Here is a 17,316-nt window from a genome sequence, read left to right as displayed (position 1 = left end):
AAAGCAAAATAAAACAGAATAAAGCCAATCAAAACAAGACAGTTTAAGTGACAGGGTTTCAAAACAAGACAATAGGAAATCAACAATGTCTACCACAGTGCTTCTTGTTGCCTTCAAAATGGCTGCCCATATCTTCAAACATAGTAAAATCAAATATATCTTTTTATATAGCTTATGTTTACCAAGTGTTATGAGGAAATTTCTACATAAATCTTTATTCTACTTCTACTTCACCATATATCAAACTTCAACTCTTAAATTAGATGATCAGCTTCAAGGGTTACAATCTGGTTGCAGCATAGAAAACTGAGCTAGAAGCCAGCCTGTGGCCAGTCCAGACAGAGTTTTAGCAATCACCCAGCAGACAGCGGCAAGACTGGGCTTGCACATATGGGAAAGCTATTAATAAGACAGATTCGAGACCTATTAGTAAGATAGATTCAACCTAGTGATTGTATAAATAAGTAAAGGTGAGAGAAAAGATGGGGACCACACAATTTTAGGTCCACAAAAAGTAACTGGGAACCAAGAAACTCTTTTCCATCCCACAGAACATCCCTTTGACAAATGACTTATTTCTGAAAAGGATTTGTACTTAGCATTTCCACCGAGCAAGAATTTCCAGTGGAGATCTCTGAGTCACCCTCTTTGCAAATAATAAAGGCAGGCTTTCAGAGAGCAAATTTCATAAATTAAACAGCCGCTAGTCTTGACAGCATTAAAAATAATCTGTCACCTGCTTCTAACTTTGTTCTTGGTTACAAAGGCCATTGTTTGAGTGAACAAAGAAGATACGGAATCTGGAAAGAACTGTTTACCCAGAGAAGCTACTGAGAGCTCAGACTGAAGCAGACCTGCCTGCGAATGAGGAAGGGGCGGGCACCTCCAAGCACAAGTGAAAAGACAGTCTGACTGAGGCTCAAAATTATGAATGGAAAGAAATCTAGTTCCCAGCAGTGGCCAGAATACCCTGAAAATTACTTTGCTTCTCAGTTAAAGTCATTTCCTCGATAATCAGTCAGAAATTCAATTCTGAGAACAATAACCTGATGTTAATGCTAGGAGAGGAGGACTTCAAAGGTCTCCGGTTTCCTCCATCAGACTGTCCCATCTGCTCTTCTTGGTGCCGCTTCCTACGCCACCCAGAGCTCACTCGGGTCTTTGGCAAACACCGGCTACATGCAGGTTGTGGCCATTTTAGTTCACAGAAATTCCTTAGAAAAGGAAAGTATTCAGGCATGGAAATTAACCATATAGAAACAAACAAAGCATTTTTCAGTTTTTTTTATTCTGGTTCCTATTGCTGGTGCATTCTGCTAAACTCAGGACGGTTACCGTAGTTTAGATGTGGCTAGAGTGTAGCCCTGTGTTTGTATGTTGGAGGCTTGGTCTCCAGGGTGGTGATATTAAGAGGTGGTGGGACCTTTAAAAGTTGGGGGTCTAGTGAGGGGCTCACAGCTCACTAAAGGTATTTCAACACAGCTAATACAGTTTTTGTGGGGCCCATTGGTTAGTTACAAAGAGAGAGTTGTTATGAAAGAACAAGCCTTCCCTGCCTCCCTGGGCTTCTCATCTGGCAATATGATCTGTCCACACCTGTGCCTGCCCTTGTGCTGCCATCTGCCCTAAGTCCTCACCAGGGCCAAGATGATACCAGTTCCAAAAGCAGGATCCTTCGGAATAGTGAGAAAAATAAGCCTCTTTTCTTCTTACAGGTTTTTCTTTTGGAAGTGTGGTCAAAATATACAGTGAATATTAAAACTTTCCTTATAGTAAAAGACATATTGCCATTAATCTCCCTCAAAATACTTTCCCTCACTTCCAACATTCTTACCCACCGCTCTTGCCACCTTCTGAAGCAGTTCTAGAAGTTCTCTATTATGTCTTTATGAGTGTGATTAAAAAATATGGTACATGTTATTACTAAGTACTATTAAACAGACAAACCAGTCTATAAAACCAGTGGTTTGTCTCCATCCACTGTCTTATGTTTCTTGTTGCTGAGACAAAATACCTGATACCGGACAAGGAGGGAAGCTTTATTTTGGCTTACAGTCTGTAGAGGTTTCAGTCCACAGTCAGCAGGTGGCATGGCCCGGGGCATCACAGAGGAGAAGCAGCTCATGGCAGAGCAGGCAGGAGGCAGTAAGCCCAAGCCTCCCTTTCCTTTTATTCCATCCAGACCACAAGCCTTTCGGGCAGTACAAGATATCTATACTCAGAATGGGGTTTCTGTTATCAACACCCAGAACTACACTAAAGCAACTTAGTTATCAGATAGCTTTAATTCCTAACTCGGCATCATATGTCCATGATGCATTCACCTCCTAAAAACCCCACCTATGAAGTTCTGCAAGGCACACCTACATACCAGCCATAACATCCACTGTCCCTCGCTCTGGCACAAAAGGTAAACTTCCTAAACAGGTTCAGGACAGTGCAACATACTCAGCAAAGAGGACATCCAGAACTGTTCTAGAAAGTGACGAGAAAGATGCATTTGAAGAAAGAGGAAGCATTTTTAGGGGGATTAATGGCAATTTGTGTTTTACTTCATGTAATGTTTTTAATTTAAACATTTGCTGTATGTTTCAATCATACCTTGTGTAAATACAGGTATTTCATTATATTAATAGAATCATCAATACAATGGTTATTCTTGCATAGATGACTTTCCTATTGATATCACCTCCTAAAATTAATTCTGGAGTTATAGTTTCCAATAAGTATCTAGTATTAGATTATGAATGTTCTCTTCTACTTGACATAACCATCTACTTATGGCACTAGATAGGAAGAGGAACGTGATTTAGTGAGCTTCGTAGGAGAGTTTAACTTGATGATAGTAACAAAGAAAGCCAGAGATGAAAGGAAACAGAATCCTTAGCTAAAAGCAAATCAGAGAGACTCGGAACCAAGAACTAGTCTGCAAAGAGAAAATAGCATTGGCCATTAAAGAAGGATCTAACTCTGGACCAAGAGGCAGACATAGAGCTAAAAAGAGAGCAGAGATGCTTTATTAAGAATGAATTTTTATTCTCCTAGAGGGTAGTTCCCACAAACCTATGTATAGTACAATGCAACATTGTTTTGAAATAAATCTCCCCCACTCCATAAAAATGTTTTATGACTTGTCATCCATTTAGAGTCTGCACCACAGAGAAAATTGATACTGCTAATGAAAACAGTCAACTGATATTATATAAATGAAGCCAAGTTAAATATTTGGAACATGAATGTGGAGAGTGTGTGTCATTTGTCTTTTTGTTGCCTAGAACAACAGAAATGATTTGATTTTATTTAAAAAAGGGGGGGATGCCTATACCCTGGAGTTGTCTTGCTGATTTAAACAAGGTCTGGTACTCCACGATGCCCTGAGTGAAGGATATATTAAATATAGGAGGTAAAAGCTACAGAGGCTCATCAACAGAAACTTCTAATTTTTCAGGTTTTCATGACAACGGTGGAAAAAATTACCCAATCTTCACATGCACATTCATCAGTTTCCACCCTGCATGCAGATTAGACGCATGGTCACTGCTGGCTAGACGAGGTATCATCATATGGTTCTTCCTTCTTTCAGATTCTTGGTACTATTTTTGGATAAATCTTGACAAGTTCCAAAATCTAGAAAATTGCACCAAAACCATTTTAAAATCAAATTTAAAGACTAGGAGGTCAGCCATATGACCTAACAGAAGCTTGAGATCGGCAGTTCGTCTGTATCAAAGGCTTAATCTGGTTCTTCCAAGCTTTCTAAGTGGCAAATCACCAGTTAGGTGACGTACATGAAGTTTCCATTTCCATCGCTACAGAAGAAATAACAGTGCCGCCTTCCAGGATATTAGTGTCACATCAGTGAAAAGGTGGAGAGGAGCTCACTGTCTTCTGTTCACTTTCTGGAGTTTGCTCACGTGTTAGAAATTTAGTCAGTATCAGCACGAGGAATGAGGCACCAGGAGCAAGAACATTCCAGTCTCAAACTTGTGTCTACCCAATAATCAGTTTTTCCATTTCAAAGGTTTAACTGCCCACTACCATGATTCTTAAGCATTAGACTCACTAGTAAAATATCTAAACATCCCAGGGCCCAGCCTCACCCAACACTAAATCAGAATGTCTGGGGCAGCTGAGGTATCAGTATTGTTCAAAGAACCCTTCAGTTAATTTTATTATAGGGCAAAGTATAGAACCAAACTCCTTTCTATAATCATCTGAGGCTACCTTTTGACTGGTTTTATAAGTATAACCAACTTCAAATTGAGAATGAAAGATCAAAAAGCCAAACCTTGAGTCCTAGCACCTTCCTCCAGTGAGTGTGGTAGTAGTCGCCCTGGGTTTTGTATTCAACTGGGAGAATGAACCCAGGAATAAAGAAGGTGAGCCTAGAGCCAGGAGAGCAGAAAACACTCCTGCCTAAATTCTATAAAGAACAGAAATAGCGGGGCTGGGGCTGGGGATTTAGCTCAGTGGCATAAGTGCCTGCCTGGCAAGCATGAGGTCGAGAGTTCAACCCCTGGTACTGCAAAAAAAAAAAAAAAAAAAGAACAGAAATAGCATAAAGAGAAATTCTAATCTCAAATAGAACAATTCTAGGTTCACCAAGAAAAGTAGATTTCTTCACTGGAGTTTTAAGTCAAAGTAGAATTATAGATCTGCTGGTGGGGATTGTAGCTGGATATCCTTCATGGAAACCTTTGCTTTCTCAGGGCACTTCAAAGACAAGGATTTCAACAAATACACTGAGGACACTACAGTAGTGTTGAGATTTCTGCCCCACAGAAGACCCTCGACAAAGTCTAGAAACATATTTTGTCTTCTTGTTTGGAGATCAGCGGACTATTACTGGCATCTGTAGAGGCCAGACACACTGGAAAATGGCATATAATGTAAGGGTAGTCTCCACTAAAAGGAGCCCCAGGTGCCAACAGTGGCAGGGTTGTAAAGCCTTGGAGCTCTTTCATCCATGGACCTCTCCCTGTCCTCAGAAACAGATGATGATCATAACAAGGAAAGATGAAGTTAAAAAATGGAAAAGAGGAGAAAAAAAGATGAAATGATAAAGAGGAGGAGGAAATAAGAGGCTAGGGAAAAGGAAACAAGAAAAAGAAGCCAGCTTCCTAATTGTCAAAAGTTGGAAGCCACCAAGAGGCTCTTCAGAAACCAAATGGGTCAATGAACTGATGCATCCAGACAATAGAACAGTACTCTGCACTGACAAGAAATGAGCTCTCAATCTATGAAAAGACATGAAGGAAATTAATGCATATTCAAGTGAAAAAAGTCAATCTGAAAAGGCTACCAACTGTATAATTCTAACTATATGACATTCTGAAAAGGGCAGAACTGTGCAGATGGTGGAAATACCAGTGGTTTCCAGGGATCTGGGGAGGGCGTGAGTGAAGGGAACACAGGGATCTGTAGGGCCGTGAGATGATCTGATGACTGTACAGCTGTGGACGCATCGTACACTTACCTGAACCCAATGTACACCAAAAGTGAATCCTAATCTAAGGTAAGGGCTTTGGCTGAGCATGACGAATCAATGTAGATTCAACAATTTTAGCAAATTCCCTGTAATGGGGGATGTTGATAATGGAGGGGGCAGTGCTTATGTTGGAGCAGAAATACCATGGGGAATTCTGTTCTTTGAGCTCCAATATTCTCACATTAAAATTTCTCTTAAAATAAAAGCTTTTTTTTTTTTTTTTTTTTTTAAGAAAGAAAAAAGAATGGCACTCTGGCATGGACTGCCTCCAGCCTCCACAGCCTTTATTGCTTCTCTGAGTTCAGGGGGCCGCGAGCGCCCTCTGTCACTGGTATACTGTGGCCAGGGGGGAGGACAAAAGCAGAGGACTAACTCTCTTTTGCCGGGTGGATGTTCTGTGCCTGAACTCGGTGTCCTTCTTTGCAAGGAAGGCCTCAGACCCTGCTGGGCTTCTTGGGGTCCTTGTTGTTCTTGGCGGGCATGAAAGCGTACAGCTCTTCGATGAGCATCTCCATGCGGGCGGTGACCTCGGTCACTGTGTCGATGACCAGCCGCTGCTGCAGCTTCAGCTTGTTGTTCTCCCACAAGGCCTTGTTCTCCTCTTGGAAGGCGCGGTGCTCCTCCCTCAGCACGTGCAGGGCCCTGTTCTCCTCCTGCAGGAGCCGGTTCTCCTCGCGCAGGGTCTGCAGCGCCTGGCCCATCTCCCGCAGCAGCTGCAGCGGCCCCGGGCCCGCCTTGCCCTCCTCCTCCCTGGACGGCCCAGACAGGGTGCTGATGAGCTCCCGCAGGGTGCGCAGGGTCTGGGCGTCCTCCTGCGGGGTGGCGGGACTTTTGGGCTCCTCGAAGGGGGAGGAGAGCCCCGCGCCCTGGTCGGGAAGCAGCCCGGGGCTGTGGGGCTCCTCGTGCGCAGGGGGGCCCGCGGCGCTGCCGTCCGCGCCGGCCGTCTTGTCCTCCACCCGCGCCCAGTAGGCCTGGCTCTGCGCCAGCAGCTGCTGCAGCGCGCGGTTCTCCTCCCGCAGCAGCTGCAGCGCGCTGTTCTCCTTGCTGCGCGGCGGCGGCGGGGCGGCGGCCTCCTTCTGCACCGCCTCCTGCGACGCGCTCTCCTTGCGCAGCAGAGGCGGGCCGGGCTGGCCGTCCTCGCAGCCCAGCGCCGCCTTGTGCTCCTCCCAGAAGACCTGCAGGATCTTGTTCTCCCTGCGCAGCGCCTTGTTCTCCTCGCGCAGCGCCCGGTTCTCCTCGCGCAGGCACCTGCTCTCCTCCTGCAGCAGGTACTCCTTGGCCAGCCTCTTGTGGTGCAGCTTGTGGTGCAAGGAGGACGAGGGGGAGAAGTAGGGGGACTGGGGCCGGCAGTTCTCGTTCACCCACCGCCCGTCCTGGAACACGAACATCTCGTCGCTGAGCTGCACGCGGGGAGGGTTGTAGTCCAGCTCCAGGTCGGCCTGGGAGGTGGGGCGCTCCATGGGGTCGAAGGGCGTCGAGGTGAAACGGTTGAGCGGGTAGGAGTGCTGGCTGACCACCCGGCGGCTCAGCCCGGGCACGGCGCCCTGGCGCGAGCAGCGAGGAGTGCTGTACAGGTTGTGGAGCTTCAGGTAGGGCTCGGCCGTGCCCTTCTGCGGAGAGAAGAGCGAGGCGCGTTAGTGGTGCAACCGAGGCATGGAGGGTGGCGGAGCAAAAGGCCAGGACACTCCAGTGAGCCGCGAGCGGCAGTCTGGCCTGGTCACAGCGGGCACTTTTGCCTCTTAGGGGCCTCACGAGGCAGCGTATCATTGCATTTATTCCAACTAGCTCTGCTCTGTAAAGTCTCCAGGAACATTGGATTAGTTTCCTGTGAGCTTCTGGTCACAACGTTTTTGCCAGCTAATCAATACATAACCGTGTGTGTGTGTGTGTGTGTGTGTGTGTGTGTGTGTGTGTGTGTGTAAAGACACTTTAACATGTATGATTGATTCATTAATGTTGAATACACCATCAACCACTGTCACTCACGGCGGAACAAGGCTTATCTAGCATGAGCTTCCTCCACAGGGCACATCTCAGCCCTCTTGTGCTATAGGAACACCAGCGTTAGGCAGCACTACACGTGGGAGCCACCTTCAACAGTGTGATCACCATCAAAAACACAAAAATTTCCAGAAACCATGGCACTAGTAAACTCCCAAAAGGACACTATTTTCCAAAAGCTCAAATCACAGAGCTCCTGAGCTGGAGACGTTCCATCACCCTGTGCAGGCCTAACAATGGCTGTCAAAGTGCTTCGAATGTGATACTGAGGTTACATATTTTTAGTGGATAGACAAATTCACAAATACAAAATCTCCAAAAGGCACCTTCCAACTTTAAACAACAACAAAATATACCAGTAAAGCAAGAACAATGGCATTCGCCCTGCTGAGTTCACACCACTACTGTGAAGACTGAATGAGATAATGAAGTCAAAAATGTTTTTGAGGTTGTCAAGTGTCTTAGTTATGTAAGGTATTGTTGTCAAGAAAAGCAGATGTCACTAATGCAGAGACCTTGAGATGTATTCACAAAGAAGGGAAAAGTAGAAAGCACACTGGAGGAGAGATTACAATTGCAGCAACAAATTTAATAAAAATGATTGTGATAGGTGTTTCTAAATACACCAAAAGCATTTCACCCAAGTTTATCAAAATGCTGCGCAGATATTAATTCCTCATTCCTTGGGTTATTTTCACAATTTTACAGAGATAGAAGATAGAAAATAAATCAAGTCACCCACATTATGTATGTGTACAGACATAAATATGATTTGTATGGTGTATAAAGTTGATTAAAATTCTTTAAAGCTCAAAGAGCTAGATAAATAGAAGATACAGTTCTATGTCATTAACTTTGCAGTAAACACATGCCGTTAACTTTGTAAGGATATGCTGAGTCTTCCAAATAGAAAGAGCATGAGAGCATTCTGCAAGCAGAACTGTGTTTACTTTCAATGAATTCAGCCCCATAGATTTCACATTTCCCAGTTGGAAAAGCACGTTGGCTGCTGTGGCCAATCTGTGATGAGAGTGAACCTCTCTGCAGATAACCTGGACCATGTCCTTGTACATTTAAAGTCCCTGGGGTCTGTGTTTCTGGGAAGGTTAGCAAAGTCCTACAAGGAAAGAATCTTGAGAAAGCCTCTCCATTCCCAGACCACATTCCAGGCAGGGCTGCCTCTCAGCAGGAACTGGATCTGGGATATACTATCATGGAAAACTATATTTTAGTCAACGGTGTATACCCTAATTCTGCTAAAGCAAAGAAAAATGGAGCAAATTATTCAGTCCTAATTCTATTCTCAGTCCTGAGCATTCTACATACAGAATGTATGGCCTGTAAACACTGGCCTGTAAAACATTATCAAAGGTTGACAAAAATCCAAAATACTCCACCATCTGAAAACTTTTGAGCTCTGGCATGATGCCACAAATGGAAAATTCACACCTAACCTCCTGGGACAGATTTCAATCAAAACACAGGTACACCAGAACTATTGCGTGCAATGTTCTCGGGCCATATGTGTAAGATATATGTGAAGAATAAATAAATTCCACCCTCAAGATATCTCATTCTGTGTATGTAAATATTCCAAAATACAAAAATACACAAAGTCTGAAACACTTTTGGTTCCAAGAATTTTGAATAAGGGCTACTCGGTCTGCAGTTTCACAGTGTAAAGCACACACGAGGGAAACTGCCACAGATTTATTATTTATCACAGCACTTTTGCAGTCAAGATTATGTTTTCCTTAACTTCTTAATATGGAAATTTCCCAACATGTATAAAAGGAGAGAGAACAATCTTGATAAATTTCAGTTTGCCCAGTATCCAGCTTCGCCAGTTATCAAACCAAGACCACACTTGTATTTTCCAGACTTCTGCCCAGTTCCACAACTACTATTTTATCTACAAAGATGTCAATATCTATCCCTTTACAGCGCTGCAATACCATTGTCATCCCTTAAAATTTAACAGTGATCTCTTTATATCTGCAGTAAGTGTTCAAATGTCTCTAGTTTTCTATGATTGTTTTGCTATCATCAGAAAAATAATTCTTCTTGATCCAACTAACTTCTAAAGAAGAATCACCGGTGAATTATATCTACTCATCCTCTGTGGCCTTTAAGTCCTGTATTCCAGCTGCCTTTATTCAATGTGCCTGAGGACCTGTCAATTGTCCCTGCAATAGAAATGCACTAAACAGGACCTTAACGTATGGCAGATCCCCAGCTCTGGACAACCTGAGTATTCCAGACTTTGTCCTCCTTACCTACCATTAGGTGACTTTGGTCACATCCTCCAGCTTTGTAGCCTCGTTTGCCAAGTCTGTATAATGTAGAATTGGAAACATTATCTCCATGTGCCCTTTGGTCTAGCTTTCTCTGATCTGATGATTCTGTTTGTAAATAGGCACCATTAGGGCTTTAGCGCTCTCTTTTACCAATGCAGTTGGTATCTTGGCCCCTTCCTTAAATGACCAAATTTCCCAAGCAAAGCTGAGCCTTCTCTATTCTGAGCCCACATCACCTAATCCAAAAATGCTGCTAAACAAATGAGTGCTGTACTTCTTCATCAGGACTCTAGTCCTCCCACCTGACCGAGCTCTGCTCTCTCTCCTCATTATTACCTACAGCTCCAAGAAGGTGGCCACACCCAGGGGAGCCTCAAGACTCAGTTTCTTAAATAAAACACTTAAGTATCTTCAAAATTTTAATAGCCATGTATTTATTTGAATAAGTATTAGAAAATATATTTATTATAGCAAATCTATAATTCTATAGATATTATCAGGAATAAAGCAAAACTTCATCATTCCATTTTTCTGAAAGTGAGAAAATTTAAGGAAAAATAATAAGTGCAAAGGTATTTTCAGATATGACAAGAATCCTAATTGTATCCTAGGAAAACACGGAACCAAAAGAAATTGTTTCTGTTCCATTTTTTCCCCTAACCACTGACAGGGCTAGTTGGATTTAGCCCTCACAGATAAAACTCTTTCCTGAACTCTTTCTTAGTCTTATAAAAATTTCTCACTCTAATCATATTCCCACCAGGAATGTTATGACACCAATTCTTTCCCTATATTTATGTTCTTGAACCAACTAATATTCAGCTGGCTTCCACGAGGTCCCAAGCTCACTGTATGTTCTCAGGAAGTGGCCAGTCACTGAAAGTTCAATGAAGAGCAATTATTCCCGCGTGCAAATGAGAAGTGTCAAAATGCAGCATGCATTAATGAGGGCAGTAGTGCATGGGGAACGGGATGTCCTGTGACAGAAGAGCGTCCTGGCCCCCCACTGCATAAGCACATGACCTTCACCAGCTCATTTAATTTCTGTGCTTCAGTTTCCATTTCTAGAAAATGTGGGCGCTAACACGATTCAGGGCCACCTCATGTTTTTGCATGTCGTATAGTGTCCAACCTTAGGTGTGCCATTCACAGCTATTGTTGCAGCGCGTGACCTGCATAGTTACCCACAGCAGCCAAGTATCTGTCCTGCTTATTTCAGGAGATTTGTTGTAGAATTCAAAAATAAAAGGAAAATATGTGACTTTTTAATTTAAAAAACTATATAAAAATAGTCATTGCATTCACAAGTTCTCAATATTTCCTCAGAGAAAGAACATATAAAACAAGCCAAAGAAAGTAACACTTACTGAGTATTATGTGTCAGACAATAGGCTTATGACTTTCCATAATCATCTGCATATCTTACCCAAAAGAAATGAGATGGTTCTTCCTTACATGGCATAGCAAACAGAAGGACAAACCCAGGGTTTAAAATCAGGATACTTGACTCCAAACTCCATGCTCATTCTAGCAGTCCACAGTGTCTATGAAATGCTTGTGTTGATATTTAGAACACTTCTCCTACCTCCTTTCCCTTGTTTTTCATTTATTTATACGAGTAACTTGCAGTTACCTAAGGATAGTGAACTGTCCCTTATTTTCCTGACATCTCTAGTCCTGTGTTCCAGGACTGCATATGTGACTTGCATGGAGAATGAATGAATCTTTGCCAGTGAACGAATTGACCACAGTGTTCTGAACTGTTGGAGGTAATATTCGGTTAAATGGAATAAAACTCTTAATATTCTACCACTTTTGCCTACAAAAGTGGCTATTTCTTTCATCTTAAAAGAACAGAAAAAGGTCTTGGAAAGAGGCCTGAGCCTGGAAGGTAGTACCTGTGGCAGCATGGCCCACTTTTCCTACAAAGGATGAACAAATATAATCGGTAAAGCTACACCCTCATCAGCTCATACTGAGTGTCTCTGTGCGTCTCTAAACGTTGCCTTTGGCGTTCTTCTTTCTTCCTAGTGTTGTAAGAGGACAAGTGGTTCACGACCAGAGAACCAGCTTGACTTGTAACACAACCGTTCCTGTCCTAGACTGCTATTGCTAATGCTGCAAATGTTTCTTTATAAAAGGGCTCTCCAAAAAATAGCATCTCAGCTGAGCAAACACACTCAAGCTTAAGACCCCAACACCCTCGGCCTGTATTTGCAGCCAGTTCCTTCTCAGCAGTCTTCTCAGCCACTGGGATCACTGAGTTGTTTTCATTGTCTGAGCTAACATGCTTGGATGACCTTGGCCCTGACAAGAGGTCTGTGCCTGGAACACCTTCAAAAGTTTCTTCTGAGCCTTGAAGGTAAAGCCTATATCTAGTGGCTCAAGTCTCCCACAAAGGAAAAGACTGATGGTCTCATTGCTGGTGTCTGGGAACCAGAGAAGGGGGAAGAAATAGCCCTGAGGCTCATCACACCTTCCAGGAGGTATTAGAAATACAACCAGAACCTCTGTCCATAGGAGTGAGGAATGTTCTCATAACTGTGACAAAACAATCTGTAAATGGTGGAGCCCTGTGCATAATCGTTGTCCTCACAAGTGCCAGGAATCCCACCCACGGAAGGAATCTTTTCTTAGCATGACCCTCGTCCTGCCACCTCCTTTATAGATGAGTGGTCCCAGAAGGCAAAAGGCTAAATCAACAATTGTGTGTTCTTGTCAGATCACTGACCTCTCAGCTAATGAGGAATGCTGGGGAAGAGCAGCCAACTAAGCCTAAGAAGAGACACAAAGGGGAAAAGGGAAATGATAGGATCCGAGTCTCTTACTGGTGCTATACAATTTCTAAGAAACAGGAGTCTATGGGTAGACTCTTTGGGGTGTAATTGCTGAGATTGGTGGCCTCCCATGGAAAGATGTTGGGGATGGAACTAGCCAGGCTTAGCTGACATGCACTGTGTGTATGTGTCCTCTAAATTTCCAGAGTTGCTGGGCATGGTGGTACACACCTGTAACCCCAATACTCATGAGGCTGAGGTAACTCATGTTGCAAGTTCAAGGCTGGCCTGGGCTACAAGTGAGCTCAAGACCAGCCTGAACTGCATAGCCAAACCTGGTCTCAAAAAGGCAACAAAATAAAAATAAATAAATTTCAGGCGTTGGAAACTTAACACTCAAAGTCATATGTTAATGATATTTGGAGGTGGGGCCTCTGCAAGATGATTGGCTCTGCCATCAAGAATATATTTATCCATTCATAAAACAGTAAGTTATTGCAGGAGTCTCCTTTTTGTGAAAGTGAACGTGGCTCATCTGCTCTGACTCATCACATGACACCCTCTGCCATGCTATGATGCGTAAACAATGCCCTGCCCAGAAGTTGACTGGATGCTGGCACTATGCTCTTTCAACTCCATAACCATGCAATAAATAAACTTCTATTACTTACAGATTACCTGGTGTCAGGTATTTTGTTATAACAATAGAAAATAGACAAAGACATTCACAGAAATTCTCCCCACTTCTACAAAATTGTGATTACCACAGCTCAGTAGAAATGTCCCAATATCCAAGCCCATTGATCAACTTTTATAAGTACCTACCTTTGCCTAGATTTCTAAGAGTTACTAGTTGAGAACATGCAGTTATCTACATGTTCTTTCAAAGACCCCAGAAACCTGAAAGGAAAAATTAACTATGCTCTAATTTTCAAATGAAATGACATGGTTGAGCTTCAATTATCATGCTTTGAAATTAACATATCACCTTAATACCATGATAAAGCCAATGTTTGTTTTAATAAATGCCAACAGGAAAAGGGATAATTCAGAAAGTAAATGTGATTGATTTTGATAGAATTAGAATGCTAAAGGCAGAGTTTAAAGACAATGTTATCTGTGGTAGTCATAATTAGTTGTTTAATACAGTCTCCCAGTCTTTCTCTGAATGGTTACTCATAATTGGTTGGATATGGTTACTGTCCACAGCATTCCATTGTTTTTAAAGGAGCACAAACAAAGAGGAAAGAGAAAAGGAGGACAAAGGGGACAAAGAACATGCTGGTGGGATCATTCTGGTCTAGCATAGATCATTCATTAATGACCTAGCATTAAACATGCTTTAATGAAACCCAGAGCACACTTGTGGGAAAGTAAACGTGCCTGGGAGGACCAGGCTCATCACATACAAGAGGAATGGGGAGATTAGTTCACTTGGGCAGGAAATAACATTGATGGCTTACAAGTTAATGTGCTGGAGAGAAATAGATCAGAAAACACAACTATTTAATGTGAGGAAGAAAAATGGGAAATCAATAAGACCCGAGAAGACCTAAGGGTGATAATAAACAGTAAATCATAAGCATTTGCAGTGCAATCGAGAAGTCAAGCACCCAGAAAGACTGGGAACTGGGCACCCGAGTCATTTCTAGGGGACCGAGTAGTGGTGGTGATTCCCTGCCATAATGAATAGACTTGGTCTCAGAATATGCCTAATTAGGGCAGGTATGGGGAGCTCTTTGGGGATGAAAAGATAAGGTTGGGGGTGCAGAAGTGCTATACCCTATAAGCAAGCGAGGAATCACAGCACTAAGATGAAACCTGGTCTAGCAAAGGTATGCCCAGCAAAAGGCATGGGCATTGCCCTGGATTCAGGCCTCTAATTCCAGCTCTGCCCCTGCTCATGCACTTCCCAATTTTCATATCTATGACATCTCTACCTCCCACTTGCACGCAGTGCTACTACCACTCAGGCGGTATTTCTTTCTCCCTCATTTCCAGTATCAATCCTTTCCCCTCAAGTCATGCAGCACCTCAGTTAGGGAGGTTCAGGGAATACATTGGATCCCCTCAGAGCCCTGAGAGTGGTTGGCTTCAGATCATCTACCCACAGACACTGCAGGACCAATTCAGAGCATCGTGGCAGGTACCTGCTTTGTGTCGCCATGGCAGGTGTACTGTAGGCTACATCTATTGATGTGGGACACACATACTCAGATTGATCTCCCTTCCTTCCATACCCCCTGCCTTCAAGGACCCCAGAAGCTGTACCAGGTCAGCATCGCAGGAAGTGGGCAGCCCCAGAGTAAAGCTCCAGCCTTCTGAAAACATCTTCTCTCCTTCTTGGCTGTGGGGATGGGCACAGGGGGAAAGTTGTGCTAGGGGAAGCTGGACAAACCTTTCCAATCTTTCTGCCACATGACTACATTCAAATTCTATTTCCACCCCATCTCCAAGTGGGTGTCCTCTCACCGTCCGTTGGCACGACAAAGGCTAAAAAGAATCCAAAGGGGCAACACCCATTTTAAAGGTGACAGAAGTGCCCAATCAAATTCAATTTGTGTTTCAACTAGAAAGAATCAGATCTGAAAAGGTCTCTAAAGCTTACTGTCATCTATCAAATGATCAGGAGAAAATTATTTAATACTGTGGCTAACATTTATGAGCTGAAACAAGTGGGAAACTAGCTATTCACTACAAAGTTACCAGGATAAGATGAAAACAAAATCCAGAGCGCTTCCTTGTCTTCCAGTTTTGCCTGCCACCTAATATATTAGCCTACACTGATATAATTACACAGATTGAATGCTACGGGTGACAGATCTTCATACACTTCCCTGTGTGAAAATTCCGTTAGTTACCTCTGCACTGGCTTCCTCCATCCTACATTTCACCCCCTCTGGTTGATTGGCCATGGTCTCCCAATAGGACCTGAGGTGACTCTGGGGAGAGCAAGGCCACCCCTTTGTGACATAGCAGCACAGAAACAATCCAATTAAAAAGACCCAACCAGGGAAATGGCTGTTTGTAGGAGGAAACCTAAGAACCCCATGCCTTTCAGGATTTCAACAATTCATCAGCCTCAAAATGAACAAAACAAAAATTACTACAACCACAAATGCCTATCTCTCTGATATTCTGTCTTTGGTGTATAGCAGGGCTACATTTGCTTCACCCCATTCAGCTCATAAAGCTTAGCCAGAGGACTCTGTACTCTTTGGCCATTGTAGTAGTATTTTTTTCTCATGGATTCATTCTTACACATTATTGACTGGAACCCCCAATTCTAAACTGTGCTCCTCAGAAATCTGGGAGGGTCACCAACAGCATGCAGCAAAAGACCTCATTTGAGAAGCATCCAGGACTGGGAGCTGGGAACCCAAGTTATTTCAGAGTAGGATAGAAAACAGAATCAGGTTAGAGGGTCTCATCAGCTCAACTAACCCAAACCCCCACATCCAAGGCAAGAAGCACTCAGCTCAGAGAGGCCAAGTGGCCTTCCCCTGGTGCAGAGCCAGGGACAGTCAACCACAACTAGAATCTAAGAACCTAATTTCTCTCCTTTCTTAGAAATATTTTCCTAGAGTTTTGAAAGAAGTTATTCTGGTTAAAATCAATAAGTAACATCCTTCTGTGATTATCCCTACCTGAGGTAGAACCACATTAATTGGAATTTCTAGGTTTTCAGATTTGGTGTCTTCTTTTCTTGTAAAATTTGGCCTTGAATGCTGTGGAAAAGAGAAAATATGGTTTCTGCTTCTCAGCCCATCTTCTGAACCTTGACCACTCACTAGAATGCATGACAACTTTCAACTGATTTATTCCCTTCTTGTCAATTATGTACATTGTGAAATCTGAGTCTAAAGGAATATGTAGATGATATCTGATAAGATGATTTATTGATTTCTGAACAGGAATTATAGTTTGGGATATCTTTGAAACACATAGCGAATCTACTTCCTTGTCTAAGATTATTATTTGTGGGCTGGGGATTTAGCTCAGCGGCATAAGCGCCTGTCTTGTAAGCAGGCAGTCGTGAGTTTGATCCCTGGTACCGATAAAAATGAAAAAGACAAAAAAAAAAAAAGATTATTATTTGTATCCGAAACAAAAAACCATACCAATGTGAGATGCCAGGTATAGGTCCTTTGTAGAAGTTGGTCACCAAAACACTCAGAACATTCCAGGGGTGACATCACAAACCAATAGGGTGTTTATCAGTGCTCATGGTTTCTCTCTGAGCCCCGTGGCTGGAAATGAAGCATCTGACAGGCAGGAACAGATTGCACTGACTATGGCCACATGGCCAGTCGGGGTCAGTGTGACACACAATGGACCAAACTCTATCCACTGTTTGGTCATCCAGATGTCACTCACATCCTCACTGCCAGGCTAGGCTGAGACACCTATCCCTCCTCCAGAACACAGGGACTATCTTTTACATGGAGCTGAATCTCTTAAGAAGAAAGAAACACCCTTTAGTCCTGACACTCTGGGAGGCTGAGTCAGGTTTACAAATTCAAAAAACTTAGTAGCTTAGCAAGACTCTATCTCAAAGTAAAACATTTTTTAATAAAAGACTGGGAATGTAGCTCAGGGCAAAAGCTCTGAATTCAGTCCCCAACACTTTTAAAAGAAGGGGGGAAAGGGGGAGATACAAACCAAATTCTGCCCAGGCTTAGGGAGGAAATGCTATCTGAGGTGTGTCCTATGGTTCAATTCCATTCTGGTGCTACCTAACTGAAGTTATCAT

The 17,316-nt window shown here is 43.2% G+C and overlaps 1 protein-coding gene across 3 annotated transcripts; it reads right to left on the bottom strand.

Moving 5' to 3' along the window:
• Window positions 1–5,744: 5,744 nt before the first annotated feature.
• On the bottom strand, window positions 5,745–16,876 carry Cby2 (chibby family member 2). 3 transcript variants are annotated; one of them, XM_063232759.1, is made up of 3 exons: window positions 16,685–16,876; window positions 16,211–16,291; window positions 5,745–7,098 (listed from the first exon to the last, which is right to left on the bottom strand). In XM_063232759.1, the coding sequence occupies exons 1-3, from the start codon at window positions 16,757–16,759 to the stop codon at window positions 5,923–5,925; spliced, it is 1,332 nt and encodes a 443-aa protein (XP_063088829.1). In that variant the 5' UTR covers window positions 16,760–16,876; the 3' UTR covers window positions 5,745–5,922. The 3 variants fall into 3 exon arrangements, with proteins under 3 accessions (XP_063088829.1, XP_023416202.2, XP_063088830.1); XM_023560434.2 differs by lacking the exon at window positions 16,211–16,291; XM_063232760.1 differs by lacking the exons at window positions 16,211–16,291; window positions 16,685–16,876 and adding an exon at window positions 15,425–15,514.
• Window positions 16,877–17,316: the final 440 nt, after the last annotated feature.

Source organism: Cavia porcellus, unplaced genomic scaffold (genome assembly GCF_034190915.1).
Source record: "Cavia porcellus strain 051 isolate PalLab524CR breed Dunkin Hartley unplaced genomic scaffold, mCavPor4.1 scaffold_21, whole genome shotgun sequence".
In the NCBI taxonomy this organism is placed as follows: domain Eukaryota; kingdom Metazoa; phylum Chordata; class Mammalia; order Rodentia; family Caviidae; genus Cavia; species Cavia porcellus.
The sequence above is the reverse complement of the archived record's forward strand: the minus strand, read 5'-3'. Positions and strand labels throughout refer to the sequence as shown.